The 17,403-nt window shown below is 32.2% G+C and overlaps 2 protein-coding genes across 6 annotated transcripts in view; one reads left to right on the top strand and one right to left on the bottom strand.

Annotated features, from left to right (window-relative positions):
* The window catches only part of LOC111410438, a 14,965-nt gene extending 8,854 nt beyond the window's left edge, over nucleotides 1-6,111 (top strand). For 3 of the 5 annotated variants that reach the window (XR_002705689.1, XR_002705692.1, XR_002705691.1), the window contains 3 exons: nucleotides 1,736-1,965; nucleotides 4,760-4,839; nucleotides 5,724-6,111. Coding sequence is in view for 1 of the 5 variants with exons in the window: in XM_023040761.1 (XP_022896529.1) it covers nucleotides 1,736-1,840; nucleotides 4,760-4,804 (150 nt within the window). In the remaining 4 variants the exon portion in view is untranslated. Of the gene's footprint in view, nucleotides 1-1,735; nucleotides 1,966-3,428; nucleotides 3,501-4,759; nucleotides 4,840-5,723 lie in introns of those variants that run through there. The other 2 variants (XR_002705690.1, XM_023040761.1) reach the window with 2 other exon arrangements.
* A 9,317-nt stretch (nucleotides 6,112-15,428) lies between these two features.
* LOC111410437 (homeobox-leucine zipper protein HOX11-like) lies at nucleotides 15,429-17,195 on the bottom strand. Its single transcript, XM_023040760.1, has 4 exons — nucleotides 16,796-17,195; nucleotides 16,317-16,645; nucleotides 16,143-16,222; nucleotides 15,429-16,058 (listed from the first exon to the last, which is right to left on the bottom strand). The coding sequence occupies exons 1-4, from the start codon at nucleotides 17,103-17,105 to the stop codon at nucleotides 15,716-15,718; spliced, it is 1,062 nt and encodes a 353-aa protein (XP_022896528.1). The 5' UTR covers nucleotides 17,106-17,195; the 3' UTR covers nucleotides 15,429-15,715.
* Nucleotides 17,196-17,403: the final 208 nt, after the last annotated feature.

The following is a 17,403-nucleotide window of genomic DNA, read 5'->3' as shown; positions in this document are numbered from 1 at the left end:
TATATATATATATATATATATATATATAACTTTTTTTTTTAATTATTATTATTCAATTAGTACCACTACACGTGCCCACCTTAATTTATAGATTCATTAATTTAACTTAATTAAAACCATTTAGCACCATATCTTTTGACCTCGATAATTTGGGCATCGCTTAACCAAATCAACGTTTTCTCGAGTCTAATATGTGTCACTAATTTCAATCTATCCAACGAGCCCAATATTCATATACTTATTGTTGCTCGGTCAAAATCTAATTATTTGACCAAAATAAAATTGAAATTTGCTATGTATCATCTTAGTCCCTAACTTTTCAAAATATTAAAATATAACATATAAAAATTTAATTCTATTTCACGAAAATTTAGGACTTTACACTTGTGTCGTTCTGTCTATAAAGACGAGTATACATAGCCACGACCTATCCATGTTTAGAGAACTAATAAGTTAAACTCATTTAGGTTGTAAGTTGGACATGATATTTATAAAAGTTGAGAGATATGATCATTAATTATATTATAATGAACTAGTAGAATAACTTATGTTTTTGTCAAATCAATATCATATGATCCAATCATTTAAATCATTCTTTGTCACGTGATTAACCTTTCTATCTTACGCACGTTAGTAGTTCCAATGCTTGAGGTCTTGAGTTAAAAATAAATCAGAATATAGAAGAAATCAATAAAATGACACAAGTGCCATTATTGAGAAGAAAACGACCCATGGGTCGTTTTGTTTGTAAACACGATTATAAAATGGCCACGTCCTGTTCACGGCTCCGAGAATCAATAAGTTGAACTCATTTAGGTTGTAAGATGAGCATGATATTTACAAAAGCCAAGAGATGTGCTTATTATTTATATTTTAATTAACCAGTAGAATAACTTATGCTTTCACCAACTCGATATCACATGATCTATGTCATTTCAATCGTTCTTTATCATGTGAATAACCTTTTCATTTTACTTATGTTAGATGGTTCAATGCTTGATGTCTTTGTCTTGAAAATAAATCAAAATATTGGAGAATTCAATGAAACGACATAAGTTCCTTTATTGAGAAGAAAACAACCTTTGTATCGTTTTATTTGTAAACGCGAATACTTGCAATCACGCCCCATTCGTGTCTCAATAAATAATAAGTGAAACTTGTTTACATTGTAATATGAACATGAAATGTACAAAGGTTAAGTAATATGTTCATTAACTTAATCGATGCATATGAGTAGGATAACTTGTGCTTTCACCGTTTCGATAATATAAAAGCTATGTCATTTCAACCGTTCTTTATGATATTGTCAACCTTTCTATGTTACATACGTTATGAAGTCTGTTATAGAGGTTATTTAATTGAAAAAGATTAAATATAAGGAAAAACTTCTGAATGGTACAATTATCGTTACTGAACATAAAAACGATACATGTGCTGTTACATGTGTAAACACAACTATAAGTAGTCATGATCCATACGTGTCCCTAAAAAATAATAAGTTGTACTTATTTATGTTGTGATATGCACATGACATGTACAAAAGTTGATAGATATGCTCATTAATTTAATCAACACATAAGAGTAGGACAACTTGTGATTTTACCCAAAATAGATGCAAACTGTCCATTAGGGACCCACTTCCTAAAAAATTGTACTTGCTATATTTCGGATCGGCTAGGGATCCTAGCCATAATTTTCCCTGTTCTTCTTATGAATTTTTACTCTTCTTCTGCAGCCGCTCTACTTGGATGCTGTAAAGTCTCTTCCCAGACCTTTCCCTGTAACTCTACTAGATTCTGATTCAACTGGGAAAAGGGAAGATAAAGAAGAGGAAAATGAGGTTGGTGCTTGAAATTAATGCTAGTGTATCTTTGTAATAAGGAATTGCAGCCCGGAGAGATGCGGTACCAAGGCAATGAAATACAATGTCTGCATGGCAATCATTATTTGTTTATAATATGAATGGTATGGACTTATCTATTCTGGTACCTCAGGGGATTGCGTCGAGTATGTTATGCCCTCAATCAGGAATTTACACCTTCTCATAATGATTAAAAAGATATTCATGCTAAGAAAATACTTGGATGCATTAAAGTGGTTTTTTTTAATGGAAATTGCCTACCCAAAATGAGGACAGGAGTATGGTAACATATCTCAAGTTATGGCTGGTTAAGTATCGTACTCACCCTGTCACCCTTAAGTTCAATCGTTAATAGATTGGAAGAACATGTACATTTTTCTGTAAAGTACCTCTAACTTGGTGCACAAACCTCCCTTGGGTTCTCTGAAGTATCTACAACTTATTTTATGGTTTCTATGTGATACTATGAAACGGTTGGGGGGCTGATTATAACAAGTTCATAAATTTAGTTACAGTTCATGTATTTAGCTTTAGTAGGGATGACTTTGTTCGTGATACAATATATGTAAGTTTATATACACTTAATATACATATATCAAGGAGTGTAGGAGTCACAAAGCCTACTTATGGCCACATGTAGTTATGTTATTCCACTCGGACGAAAGATTACACAAAAGTCAACTTCTTGTGGATTCAAGAAATGACCACATAACCCCACAATAAACAATTATTGTGGTAAATTGTAATAAGTCTCTGTGGATATGTGGTCCTATACTGACGAATTTAAGAAGGTTTTACTGATGAGTAAAATAATTATCAATATTGTTCATGTAAAGGTAGGTGTTGCATTGCATTCTAAGAGGAAGAAAACTGTAATTTTGGATTACTATGTTGCGTATTTATTAACTATTATAATTTATGAATCCTGTTAGTCATTAGATGACATCCTTGGACAAAACATATTTGAGTATTGATTGAATTATATACAATAGACATTTGACAGTTGAAATTAATACCCCATTTGGCCCCCATTAAATTAAATTTCATTTTTCTCTTTCCTATTTTTAATCACACAATCTTCCATAAAATAATATTACACGTAAACCGAAAACTTTTCCTTTTTCAACCACTCATTCTCTAAAAAAATATTATTCCACCCATTTTAATTTGGAAAAATGGGGGCCAAACGGGGGCTAAATGGATTTTTAAATCAAAAGGAGATTTTAAGGATAATATTCTCTGATAATAGGCTATTTGTCTCTGTAGAAGGAAGTAACTTTAATGAGGCTTACCTTCTAGCTTATTAGAAGATTCAATAAAATTCTTATGGCTTTGGTAATTTGTTATATAGAGTGAAAAATCAAATGGTGGTAGAAATGAAATTATATGATAAAATCTCAACAGAGAGATTTTCCTGAGATTGATAGACTTGAAAAGGAGAGGAAAAAAAGACAGCTGGTGTGAAAACTATCGATGTTTCTCCATCGTCACTGAACTTTTAAAAGTATTTCTTAATTAACTTGCATATTTTCTGAACTTTCAATTCCCTTTTCTTTGTCTATTCCAGACTTGCCATGTATTCATATTGCTGGTTCGTTGCTTGACAAACTGTACATTTCTTCAAACTAACCTGGTGTAGGTACAAATTGGAAGTTTTGTTCTCTTGAAATATTACTTGTGCCTCTCGTTTAAAAAATGCAAGCAATTACTTACCTCAGTGCATCACTTCTAATATGATACCTCTTATTGTGACCTTCTAAATCACAAACTACACGTCAACCTGACCAACCCTCTTCACTTGGATTTGGACCGAGAAGGATCTTGCTCTTCAGGTTGTTCCCTTCTTTTAATTTGTCTACTACCTTTTTTCCTGAACACACCAAGCTGGTGGTTTGATTGGGAGGGATCAACCTCAGGCCACGTCCATTTTCCATTGACGGGATTTTATAATGCTCTCGTAGCATTGAAGAAAAGTCTTCACTTTATAGAACTTATTGACATAGTTAACACGATCCTTTCTTTAATAAAAAAGTAACAAGTAATGGTATGTGCACATGTAATGCCTGACAACTCCAACTTCCCACATGCACATGCACAATCACATTGGAATTGATATGAACATAGTAAGAATTGATTTTTCCTTGTCTTCTGATATTACCTTATTAATATATTCCCTTAAATTGTGGAGAAAAATATCACTTGGAATTTGTTGGAAAAAAAAGAAAAAAAGCAAAAAAGACTCACTCTAATGTCTGGGTGGTCTTTTATTAGCCATTTGCATGCATATTTATGCAATCATAACAGTTCAATGATCATTTGGGAACACGGTTTGTCGCAATCGGATAAATTGTGTTGACATGCAACATAGAAATAATTAACCCCACATTCTACTAGAATGATCTTACTACAATATAAGTATAAATAGGAGACTTGCATTTGTATTCAAGTATGGAAAATGTACAAAGAAAGGGTGAAATAATAGCAAGTGTCGTGCAATTTGTCAAATTAATTGTAGATTCAAATTTGTTGAATATAAATACACACCACTCACCTGGACAATCCTCAAAAGTTCTTGTGTTTAAGAGTCTAATAATCTCTTCATACACTACTTTCTGAATGATAACGTGGGTAATGTGTAAATACACTTGCATATGGGCTTCATGAGGTATGATAATTAATTTCAGAGAAAATCTGAAATTGGAAATCCCAGCTATGGTGAGTTAGTTCTGTGGTTTAGTTGATTCCCTCTTCTTTTAGTTTTTGAAGATCTGGATGTATAGTAATAACTAACAGTTCTACAAGTTTGTTCCAAATTTGCTGCTTCTGTGCACATTGAACATCAACTTATTTCCCTTTGTACCAAAGAGACAAAGTACAATTGCTTGTGTTTAATTTCAGGATGAGGGATCTGTTGAGCATTTATCTACAAAGGAGCTCTTGTAAAGATATGTCAAGCATTCTAAGAGAGTTCGGTCACGGTAATTTGACTCTCCCATTCACATTTTGGGCTCGAATGCACCAATTCTTTATTTCTTTTTCATATTTAAATTTCAGTTGAGGATGAATGTGGATGTCTGCATGTTTGTTTAGAGCTTTCAATTGAATTCTTGTTTATTTGCAGTATGTGCGGCACTGCATAAATTCCTTGGTTATATTGTTCTGGCCCCACTGTTGGTGGGATGATGTTTGATGCAAATCCTTCTTAATATTAATTCCTTAATTATATTGTTGTGGCCTTAGTAGTGGTGGGATGTTGTTTGATGTCGAATTTTCTTTCTGAAAATAATGGTTTGTTGTGTACTATTGCTTATTCATGACAAGTAATTTTGTTGCTGTTTTCCCTGCAAGGAAAGCCATTGGAGGCATATTCCAAAATGAAACAGAAAAAACATTCTTTGTTCAAAGCCTTCAGTTAGAGGCCATATTTTGGACTACTTTTTTGTATCAAACATGCGCTACATATAAGTATGTAGGCTGTCTCTCTAATGCAGGTGCTATTTGATGAATAATTGCAATTTCGCATCATAAATTTTCAAAGTTGCATGAAAAATTTGTTTGAATAGGTTTTTAAGATGTTTCTATGTCATGCCAAGAAGTGGGAATCTACAACTGGAGATTATTCTGTTATTATTGTCCCTGTGTGGCGGGTTTGTGACATGCTGTAATTGAGGAATTTTTTTTTTGAAATCAATCTCTGTTATTTTAGAATCAATCAGAATTTGAATATATTGATCACTTCTGCAATGCAGTTGCAAGACCATCTTCAATTGACTATATTTTCTTGGTCTTATTTGCTTAATATGTATCATATATCTTACTCATTTATGATATTGTTTACTGGATATTGGTGCCGTCTATGCAGATTAAGAGAAGAAAGGCTCCAACGAATTACAAGATACAAAACCAGGCGCGCTCCTCTCTTAATCCCAGTGGTCGATCAAACACTTCAAAAGTGACTCTGCTGCGGCAAACTGAAAAAACCTCGTCTATCTTACATCAGTGGCAATTTAAGATGCAGGTAAAAAGTAAGATAGCACAATGTTTCACATCATGTATTTTGGTTCTTTAACACTGATTAGAGCCTCGAGATTTCGAGATTTTTCGTTTGCTTTTAATTTGTGTCGTTATCTCGTGGTCCTGATCTGTAATTGTATAGTTTCTGAAATTTATATTGTGTCAAGTTGGTGTCAATTTGCCCATAAAATGGTCAGTAAATTTGATGTGGAAATGAAAATCGGAAGGTTCAATCAGAGGCTCAAAATGTTAAAATGGATTATATTGATTGGTCGGCCCATATGTGGGCAACCCGATCCTCCTATACACTAGTAGGATTAATGACAATTTCTCATCCCTTTCCTTCTAGAGAGGAAATTAGAATTTGTCTCTGTGGTGGTGGGCAAGGTCAGACTTGGTCTGATTTTGATGGGATATATATAAATCAAAATTTTAGTTAATTTTGATAAAAATTGATGAAATGTATAATTAAAAAAAATTAATAAAAGTTGTAGGTTCTATAAAATGTAGAATAGTTCTTCTCAAACAGGGTCAAGATGGCCCTGTTTACTAGTGTCCCCTCGATTTGCTTGTCTGGCCTGTTTATGTAGCACTTTTTTTAAAATGTATGATTGAAAATGAGTTTAAGAAAAATGTATTTAAAAAATGTGGCATATTATAATGAGAGCCTGCCACGCTCAAAACACCTTCTGTGATGCAAGTCAAATTTGTACCTCAAATCCTTGTTATTCTAAAAGTTGAACGGATAAGAATGAAGATTGTCAACGATAATTGTTTAATGATAATAATCCTTTTTTTTTTTTTTGTTAATAAATTTAAGGATTTGTTTGATAGGCATTTTTCTCATGGAAAATGGAAAATTTTCATTTTCCACCCAAACGGTATGTTTGATGGACAAAATTTTTCATGGAATTAGTTTTCCAGTTAACCCCCACATGATCACATTTTCCTGGTTTCTAAGAAATTGATTTTCCTTTGGTTTTGGTAGGAATTGAGTTTTTTTTTGGACAATGAAAACAAATTTTATTCACAATTGTAACAAGCTATATCTCTTTAATTATGGTAATTTTCATGAAAAATAAAATCAAACGAATATCAAAAGATCTCAAATTTCAACATTTTACATGTGAAAAATTATATCAATTAAATACATTTAATTGATAATTTTCAGTAAAAATAAGTTTTAAGCAATTCAATTTTCTGGTATTTATTTTCTTTCCACCAAAATTTCATTCTTGCAATCAAACAGACCTTGAGCTGTTAGCGAGAGTAAGAATTTAGCTATTCAACACTCCTTAAAAAACGACGGGAATTTATTTTTCATAAAAGATCTTGTACGTAGAAATTTTGATAATAAAATGATAGCAAGAGTTGAATACAAAACTTTTTACTAAATCGAATAATTTTGTCTAAATATTTAAATCATTAAAAAGAGGAAATTTTTATTTATTTATTTATATTTGTATTTTTAGCAAGAACCATTCTTTGCTTATGTTTGGGCTTAATTTTTTAAAATTTATTTTTTGTTAAAATCATTTTTTAACCACACATTTTATGGAGTCACAACTTTTTTTCAAAATTTTCAACAACAAATTTTATACTTTTATCAAAATTCACTAAATTTTTGATTTTTAGCCAAACTAAATAGGGGCTTTATATAAATACATAATGTTTGATTTAGAGTTTTGTCATACATCTTGTATAAGAGTTTTTTGAATAATATATCACAATTAATATTTAAAAACTAATTTCTAAATGAGTTGCTCTTTTAATTAAAAGAAATATTATAATAAAATTAATCAAAAAATTACTTTTATGTCTCAAAAATTCTTTTTGACTTTTTAAAGTCATGTCAAATGAGTTCTTTGACAGAGAAATTTATTAATAAAATGAGGTTATTCATATTCTTGAGAATATCACCTTTTATGACAATAAAAAATTCATTGACAATAATCATGCACGCTTGATCATGTCAATCGTTGCTTATGTGCGTACCATAATGGAGTGGCTCTTGGAATGATTAAAGAAAAGTTCGATTTAACATCTTTTTATCGTGTCGAAACTTTTAAAAACGACCTTGTTCTAATTGTCATGCCCTTTAATTGATAATCTCAAGTTTTAGAATGAGTTCTGAAAATGGATAAAACTTTGGTGGGACGGTTACACCATCCTACGTGGTGCAATCGTTGAATGGGGAGCCATCATCTCATCGGTTGGCCTACCCTCACCCAATGAGGTGAGACCACTTCGGGACTTGAAAGTGCGGCTGTAAGCTTTTCTCTTGAAAATGTCTCTCAAATTTATATAAAACATAGTTCATCTAATAATCAACTTTAAACATTATCCGATCTTACATAATTATCAAAATCATGATATAGTCATATAGACAAACAATTGCTACAATCATGAACAACGTAATGTGAATGCAGCAAAAACAAGGGCACTTACAATTTTTTAGTGATAAATCTCAAAATCGAATTAGAATTGAAACGACACTTACAATTTTAAAGGGATAAATCTCAAAATCGAATCAGAATTGAAACAATAAACAACAATTACGACTTGAGCTTCTCCTTGTCTGAGTTGTGCTATGTACAACGTACTACATTGAAACTCGGGATTTTCATGTACTAGTAATGCACATCGATATAAAACACGAAGCCTTCGGTATGTTTCTTGACTATAGAGCCAGAACCCATTGAAAGTGAGAAAATTAGTTATAGAGATTGAAATTATTAATTAATGGTTACCTCTTGAAGACATGAATAATGATAAATGGAATGGACGTGCACATATCTTATACCAGATTTTAATTACACTATCCAAACTCTAGAGGGGCAAGCAGAAAATGCCTATGATTTTTTCAGAGATGAGAGAGGATCTAGCCATAACATGGAATTACGTATCCGTTTGGCCCCCATTAAATTACATTTTATTTTTTTCTCTTTAATGTTCAACCACATAATCTTCCATAAAATAATATTACACGTAAATTGAAAAACTTTTATTTCCTTTTCAAGCATTCATTTTCCAAAAAAATACTATTCTACTCATTCTCATTCCCAAAAAATGGGGGCCAAACGGGAGCTTCATTTAATGGACATAAATTTATTAATTCTAAAGAACATGAGGTCAAACCCACAACGTAAACCAAGCCAATCGTCTAGTTATGGTCACAATAAGTAATTGAGCCTCCGGACATAGGTAAGTTATAATCTATTATTTTTAACAAAGTAAAAGCCTTGTCAATATTTGCACTACATCAGAAAATTCCAACATCCCGACCACTTATATGTTGTTTATTTTTTTTATATTTTATTTGATAAGTAATTTATCCCTTGACGTGTCTCTGCAAAATTGCAACTCATTTGGGAACATCAATTTTGGAATTCTTATATTGTTTTGAGCTACTAGATAATGATGAGTAAGATATCGTACCACGAAGATTGTGTATTCAATCTATTAATGCTAACTCTAATTAAATAATCACGTCATGATTCTCAATTATATTTCTTTGTCTAATTAAACTAATTATTTTAATGAGCAACCATGAAAGCTTTTGTAAGATTCAGTTAAACATGCATTAAGACTTCGAACCCCCTTGTTAATCCGCTTTAATACAATTTAACACCGTGACAATATTTACTTATTCTTGTTGATCAAATGTTTCTAATTCATTTAATAATTTCTCTTGAGTAGAATTAAGCACATCCTCTCATGTGACCTTCATATATTTCCATGAAAGATATGAACATAGAAGCATGCATTAAAAAGCGAAAACAACTATTGAAATCATGTAAGTCATACTAGTACATTTCTATCCTCTATCTGACCTCATAACAATTCTTATAATATATTTTCTATTATTTCTCTTGATAATTGTGAAAATCACACATTAATCCAATTATTGATCAAGTAATTGGAAAACATTAAAACCTACAACAATAATCCAATAATAAATACGTATTGAGCGTCAAAGAATTGCATTTGATCTTAGAACTTCATAACAATGATTCATCTATGTCTTAGCGACTGAAAATCTAGCCTAGCATCACAAAGTTGCAAGAATTCGCATTTGGCTTGTAAGATATCACCAGAATTTTCGACATATGAAGAAAAAGAAAAGAAGCCATGGTTCTTGAATCTCTTCAAGCCTCCTTAATAAGCTCTTGTTTGATGGCCATTATTTGGGAAAAAAAATTTAACGTTTTGAATAGTACATTTTTGGAGAATATGTGGGTGAAAATGAGTATGTAGAAAAATAAGTTTTAAATTAAAGGCCATCAAACCAAGGGCTTAAATCTCCAGTTGCACCTTTCTTCCTTACTCAAAAATGAAGATTGAATCTTCAAATGATTGAGCTCTAGTATCTTACCTTTTGATTTCTAGCAAAAGAATGAGTAGTTGGCCATCATTGATTGCAATAATTAATGTATTGTACAATATGAGAGAATGTTGCAATGTTATCTAATGTTCTATATTTATAGAGGTTGAAATTAGTCCAAAGTCCGCGTTGTAATTGGGTTCCATTAAGGAGAATTGTGATAGTGAAGAAAATATTGTACTGTGAGTTTTTCTCAATTAATAAAAAAAATTTCTTCTATGGTCTTTGACGATATGCCAAACCACGTTAAAATCATAGGTTTTTTTTTCTTTTTGTGCTCCTTTTTCTTTTTTTGGCTGCATTCGAGATTTTTCCCAACAAGTGGTATCAGAGTTCACTGTTTAAATTTTGAAATATTATGCATAGAAGATGATGACAAGGGTAAAGTTTGATGCCCAACATTTTGATGATAAAAAATAATTTCAATATATAGTAGTACTATACAAGATATTTTCTCGCGCGACAAAGGTTTTACGAAGTGTTGGAGGGTAAGAGGACAAAACGGATAAATGATGTAGATTGGAAAGAACTGAAAGTGAAGACACTTGGTACCATCAGATTGACTCTTGCATCCAAGGTAAAGTATAATGTTTCGAAAGAGAAATTTATTTATAAGTAATGGAAACGTTAGAAGAGTCACATATGCCAACTTCCAAACAAATAAGGAATATACGAAGAATCAATTATATGAATTGAAGATGGATGAGAATAACGAGGTCAGGGATCATCTGAATAAATTAATAAGTGGGTGACGAAGTTACTTAATGTTGATGTCAGGATTGAGGATGAAAATAAGGTGATAATGTTGTTGTCTTTCTTGCCTAAGTCATATGGCACATTGGCGACCACATTATTAGTTGCAAATTTTACTTTGATGGTAAATGATGTTTTGACTGCTTTGTTAGAGACAACTAACAGTAAGAAGTCAACTGATAGTTTGAATGGTAAAAAGGATCTTTGTTCTCAATCTCAGACAAGATGTGAAATGTTACTATTGTCACAAAAATGGACATATTAGAAGAAATTGCCAAGTATTGAAGAAACACCTTGAAGCGACGAGGAATCAAGAGGCTTCAGATTCGATAATCATGGTTGATGATGAATGTTATTTTGAAGATAACATTATACCTGTTGTTGATAATGAAAACCCGATAAGCTCTTGGATTTTAGAATCGATATGTTCGTACCACATGTGCCCCATATAAGGAGTGGTTTGAAGATTATAAGTCATGTGATTCTTGCAAGGTTATGATGACTGAAAATAAGAAATTTGAAGTTAATGGTATGGAAACTATGAAGGTGAAGATGTTTGATGGAGCAGGGCAATATTGAGAGGTGTTATGAATATCCTAATATTAAGGGAAGTTTGATATTCTTAAGGTAGTTAAATCTGTTAAATTATGAATATTTTGTACTTGCTAGCTAATGAATGTGAAGAAAAGTTCGATGATGATAATGAAAGGCAAAAATGTTGGTAATTTGTATGGCTCATAAGGCAAAAAGTTATAGATAAAGTTATGACGGTAGAGTAACACGGAGGTGGAGCTATGATAATCACATTACGCATAAAGAAGGGTCTTCCTATGTTGCCACATATTGTGATAATCACATTACGCATAAAGAAGGGTCTTCCTGTGTTGTCACATATTGTGATGTGACCAAGATGGGTTATATGACTAATAGTAAGAAGAAAGATGACCGAAGTTGAAAATTGTCAAATCATAGAGTCACGTTTAATGAGTCTTTAAATTCGGTTCATCTCAATGACAATTGATCATAGGCGACAGTGGAACTTACCTATAAAGGGACGTGAAGATGTGTCGTGATTAAAAGATTTTAAGTCAAGGTGAAGATTGTTGAAATTGACTCAAAATAAGTGAAAAAGTTGAGGGTCCAGTGATGCAAATAATGAAGACATGCACAGGCTAAGATAACAATTCTTATTTTAAATAATTAAGAAAACTATTGTAAAAATGCACAGAATGAGTCCACCTACCACACCTTTTTTGTAATGGAAGTTTGTTACAATCTCAATTTCGTACCTCAAATCATTATTATTTTAAAAGATTGTAAGGATAAGATGAAGGTTGAAATGTGTCGTTTGGTCAATCCTCAATTTTCAACTGCACCACCAATTACTTTTTAGTATAAAAAATGTCATCTCCCGGGCCCTCGATTTACATCATGCTTCATCCTGACCATTTTCGAACAAGTTATATTTTTTAAATAAAATAATTTAATATAAGTAATAAAAATTTTTAATTTAAATTTAGTGTAGTCTATTTACGAAAAATTAGTGTAGTCACCATGCTCGAACCGAACTATCATTTCTTATTTTCTTTTAATTTTATTTTTAAGTTTAAATATAATTTTCAAAATGAATAAGTAAACAGAACAAAAAAAAAATGATAATTTTTAATTCACTCTATTGCCATCCTAATTAAAGATTTTAAAGGAGAGAATTTCTTTTTATATTCATATCTTCAATATAGGTAATACTTCACATGCAGTAGATGACATTCGCATTAAGATATGGTTGTTAGTGGATTTTTTATTACTCATGTTGCTTAAAATTATATAATAAATTATTAAGATAAAATCAATTAACAAATTACTTATGTTTGGGTTTCCTTTTTTATTAACAATAATCAAGCATGCTTGATGATGTAAATCCTTGCTTTTGTCACGTGACACGATACATTATTATTGTAAATCATACGACAAAAGGGGGTAAAAATCGCACTTTATCAAATAAAACTTTTACCTTTTTAATTTCTTTAAAATTCTATTTTTTACGCACTTTCTCCACAACCAAACGCGTAATGGATAACAATCAACACACGTAATCTTTTGAATTCAATGGTTGAAAAGAAGCACACTAAAAGCCAACTAGAAAAGATATGAAGTTGATATCATTAATTATGCTGGTTATTATGGTTGTTTACTATTCAAAATTGCTTATTGAAATAAAAGTGAGGAGAGAGAGACAAACAAAATTGTATGACAAATCATTGGATTAAATAAAAATAATGCAATAGAAGTTTGGATTTAAGTGATTAATTCCCAATAAGGATAATGGGGTGGGTCCATGGTCGGTTGATTATTAAAATCTTCAAAATTCTATTCATACTTTATGTGACCCTATCATGAACTAAAATAGGGTGGCATGTGACACTTTATCATAAATTGGTGCTAATTTGTTGGCTTAATCATGGGCAAGTGGTTGTCTTTTGGATATGGAAGCCCACATTGTACAAGACAAGGATCATACGTGGGAATTGAATCATGTCTAGATATATTTAAAATTAATTAAGTAACTTTTTTTTTTTATTTTGGAAGTTACTTTTTCGTAGCTAAAAAAATTACTTAGAATGATGATAGAACGACTAAACGAGGAACACTTTTAAAACTAATTATAAAAAAGATTTATTTAAGACTTTTTCGAAATTTAAGGTTAACCAAACACGTCCTTACAATTATATAACTCTATAGTTTCGCCCTAGTCGTTGGACTTTTGACTCTCCGCTGATCTGAAACAACAATCTTTAGAGGTATGCGTTAGCTGCAGTATTGCGTCAAGTGCTTTTTTCTTTTATTTTATCAATATAGTGCTTGAGGGACATTAAAAATAAACAATTCTTTTTCTTTGTTATCTTTCATTTATTTTAATATATGCGTTGAACTGGATAATAAAATTTAATACGATACAATAATACAAATACTATTATCATGACATGTTTAGTAAGATATTTTAACACTATAATTTTGGTCATAAGATATGAAAATATCAAAAGAATGGTGCAAAAAGTAGACGAAAAGAATTGAATAACTAGAAATGTTAGTTTGTGTGGAATAATAATTGGTGTTTATAAAAGGGCACCACTAGACATCACACTTTAGCAAACATCTTCATGAATACACTACCTTTTGTCCCCATTCACTTAGTCGTTTGACATAAATGATGATTCATTCACAATTAATGGGGTTTGAACGAAATCATTGAAAAGAGGGAACCCAATTGGCACACGTTTTGCCTTCAACCCCGGGACAAGCCAATTTATCCATTGGAAAAATGCACCCATAATTCCTCACCTAATAAATTTTAGGAAGTTGATCTTTGGTTAGGTTTTTGAAAGTTCCATCCTTAAATTTTTAAACATTAATATCAAGCTTGTCATAGATTAATGACGTTAAACTGTATGTGACTAGTATATTTTCATGTATCGTCCATTTTCATTTAGTTTGCACCTCAGACTTCCTTCCTCTCCTGCACTTTTTTCTCTCCATGTCCCTCGTATATCTCCACCTAGCAACTATTTCTCCTTCCTAGCTCGTATCTATTTGGCTGGTTGTATTTTCCGCCTCCTCTCTCCCCCTGCGCCCCCTTCCTCACCTTTTTCCGTTCCCTCATGTGTTGAGAGTTCCATTCTACATATCTATGATAACCCCAATATTGACAATTTATGGTTCCCGTGTGACGACATGGGGACGAAAAAAGAAAAGAGAGGGATGGGGTTTCTCACGCTTTTGGTAAAGGGAAAGGAACTCATTTTATTTGAAATAAGGCAATGGTTATCACTTTTATTTATAAAAAAAAATGTCTTTTTATTCATCGTGCAGAAAAACCATCTAGCGGACACCAACTTGCTACAAAAATGAAAAGTTAAGATTACCTTTGCTAAAAACCGTTAAAGACCAACTTGTTCAATCCCTAAAGATTGAGAACTTTATGTGCGAGTGCTTCCCGAAACATACGACCAAATAACCCTAAAACTATTGCTAAACTAATCTTACATTTTTATATTTAGCCCATGTTTAAAAACATATATATTACTCATAATTTCAAAATTAACTTAAATTATTTGAAAGCTAATATATAGGATATAAGAACGACAATAAATTAATTAGAGGAAAAAAGATAATTATTCAATGAAACTGAATAAAAGAAATTGACAACATATTTGTAATAATTTCTTTTGCAATTTATATGTTCGAAGAAAATAAAAATAAGGGCCGGCTACTACACCTTTTCGCTACCAAAATGTTTACTATGTTTCTAACTTGTACTTTCTTCCACAAAATTCACATATGATATATGCTGAAAAAATGCTCTTAAGTAAATGAAGGTAAAAATACAATTATTCAATAAAACTGAATAAAAGAAATTCATAACATAATTGGAATAATTTCTTTCGTAATTTATATATATGTTCGAAGAAAACGAAAATAAGAGGTGGCTACTACACCTTTCATTGGAAAAATATTTACTACTATTTTTCTAACTCGTATTTTCTTCCACAAAAATTCACATAATATGATCTGAAAAAATGTTCATAAGTGGATCACCACACCCTTAAACATCAAACAAAGACCCATCTAAAGCCAAACAAAATGAGAACAAATTTCAGTATATCTACACAATTCACATAGAAATTCTTCACGTTTTTCCATTGTATTCATGAGGCTGCAGATTGGTGGTGTTGGTGGGCAGGTGGTGGTGTTTGGGAGAAGGGATAAAACCTTGGTCTAGTTAAAGGAAATGGATTTATGGGTTTTGTTGTAGAGTCAATACTGGCTGTGGTGGTGGTGGCTGGAGCGGCGGTGGAAGTGCTGGCTACGCGTTCACAAGAGGGGCACATGGTGAGGGTGGTGGCCGGAAGTTGTGTGTAGAATGGATTTGAAGTCTTGAGAACCCTCAATTCTTGCAACTCCTTGTGTAGCTTTCTGTTTTCTTCTGTTAGTGTCTCACAACACCTCTTCAAATACTCACAATCTACTTCTGTTTGCTTCAACTTGGTCCTGCATAAATTCACACACAAACGCATGAATAATCCCATAGTAACCGAAGCATGTCGAGGTAGACCTAATTTAGTCCAAACAAACCTCGCTCTTCTGTTCTGAAACCAGACTTCAACTTGTCTGGGCCTAAGATTGAGCTGTTTTGCAAGTGCCAACTTTTGTTTCTGCATAATCCAAATGAAAATTGAACAAATTTGAAAGAGAAAAAAAAAATTATTTTTGTATTGTATTGGATCAGTCCCTCTAATTTATACTTACAGGATTAAGGGTGCTGTGTTCTTTGAAGCTTTCTTCAAGAGAAGCAGCCTGTTCTTTAGATAATCTGAGTTTCTTTCTCGTGTTTGAGCAGTTTTCATCGTCATCACTGGCTCTAGAAGACACTCTTTCCGTCTCTACTACGTCGTTTGCTCCAAGATTTCCATTTCCAGTATTTACATATATGCCAAAATTCATCTGAAGGGGTGATCCCACACTGTTTGCCGACGACGCCTCCTCTGTAGCCGCCGCCGGCAGCCTGTTCACCTCCAAATCCCTCACCACCGCTACAAGCCCCACGTTGCCTGATATCGAACCATTTTCTGAACTTCCTGGTAAGTTAAAATAAGAACCAGAAAGAAGAAAAAAAATCATAATAAACTAAAATCAGAGTTTTTCTTTAAAAAATATGAGGAAAAAAGAGTAAAGAAGCCACAATCTTCCTCAAATATTTGGTTACAAACAGGAATATGAATTATCACCATTATCAGAAGACCATGGACGGGGTTGAATTTGAGATGGAGTTTGACAAGGAACAGAAGAACGAGGAAGAAGATCAAGTTGAATCGGAGTATTTTCCATGTTAGCTCTTGTATCTTCTGAAGTCTGATCATCATCACCACCATCATTTTCATGTGATTTCTCTGCAAGTTCTTGATTTCCACCATTTGTGTTGAGACCCAACTCCACGAAGAACCCAAAACCGTTTTTCTTATGCTTTTCTGAGTCACCGTTCTTCGTCAAGAACCCAACTGGTTTTGATGCATCTCCTAAGCTTAAGCCCAACTCCATCCCTCATCAATAAGAAATCTAGAGAGAGAGAGAGAGGAGAAATTTTAGATTGAAAGCACTAGAAGGTGTGTTTATAGAGAGATTCTGATAAATTTAGTTAACAATTAATTAATATTGAAAATGGTGTTTAAATGATATATACCATCTACACTTTAATCCTTAATTTTTTTTTAATAGAGTGGTCCAGTAAGATATCAGATAAAAAAACATTGGTGAGTTTAAAGTTTGACGTACCACTTAAATGAATTATTTATTCAAACGTTAGACTTTGATATAAAAATAAATAAAGTTAGCCTAT

The sequence above is a fragment of the Olea europaea genome, chromosome 15 (assembly GCF_002742605.1).
Source record: "Olea europaea var. sylvestris chromosome 15, O_europaea_v1, whole genome shotgun sequence".
In the NCBI taxonomy this organism is placed as follows: Eukaryota; Viridiplantae; Streptophyta; class Magnoliopsida; order Lamiales; family Oleaceae; genus Olea; species Olea europaea.
The sequence above is the reverse complement of the archived record's forward strand: the minus strand, read 5'-3'. Positions and strand labels throughout refer to the sequence as shown.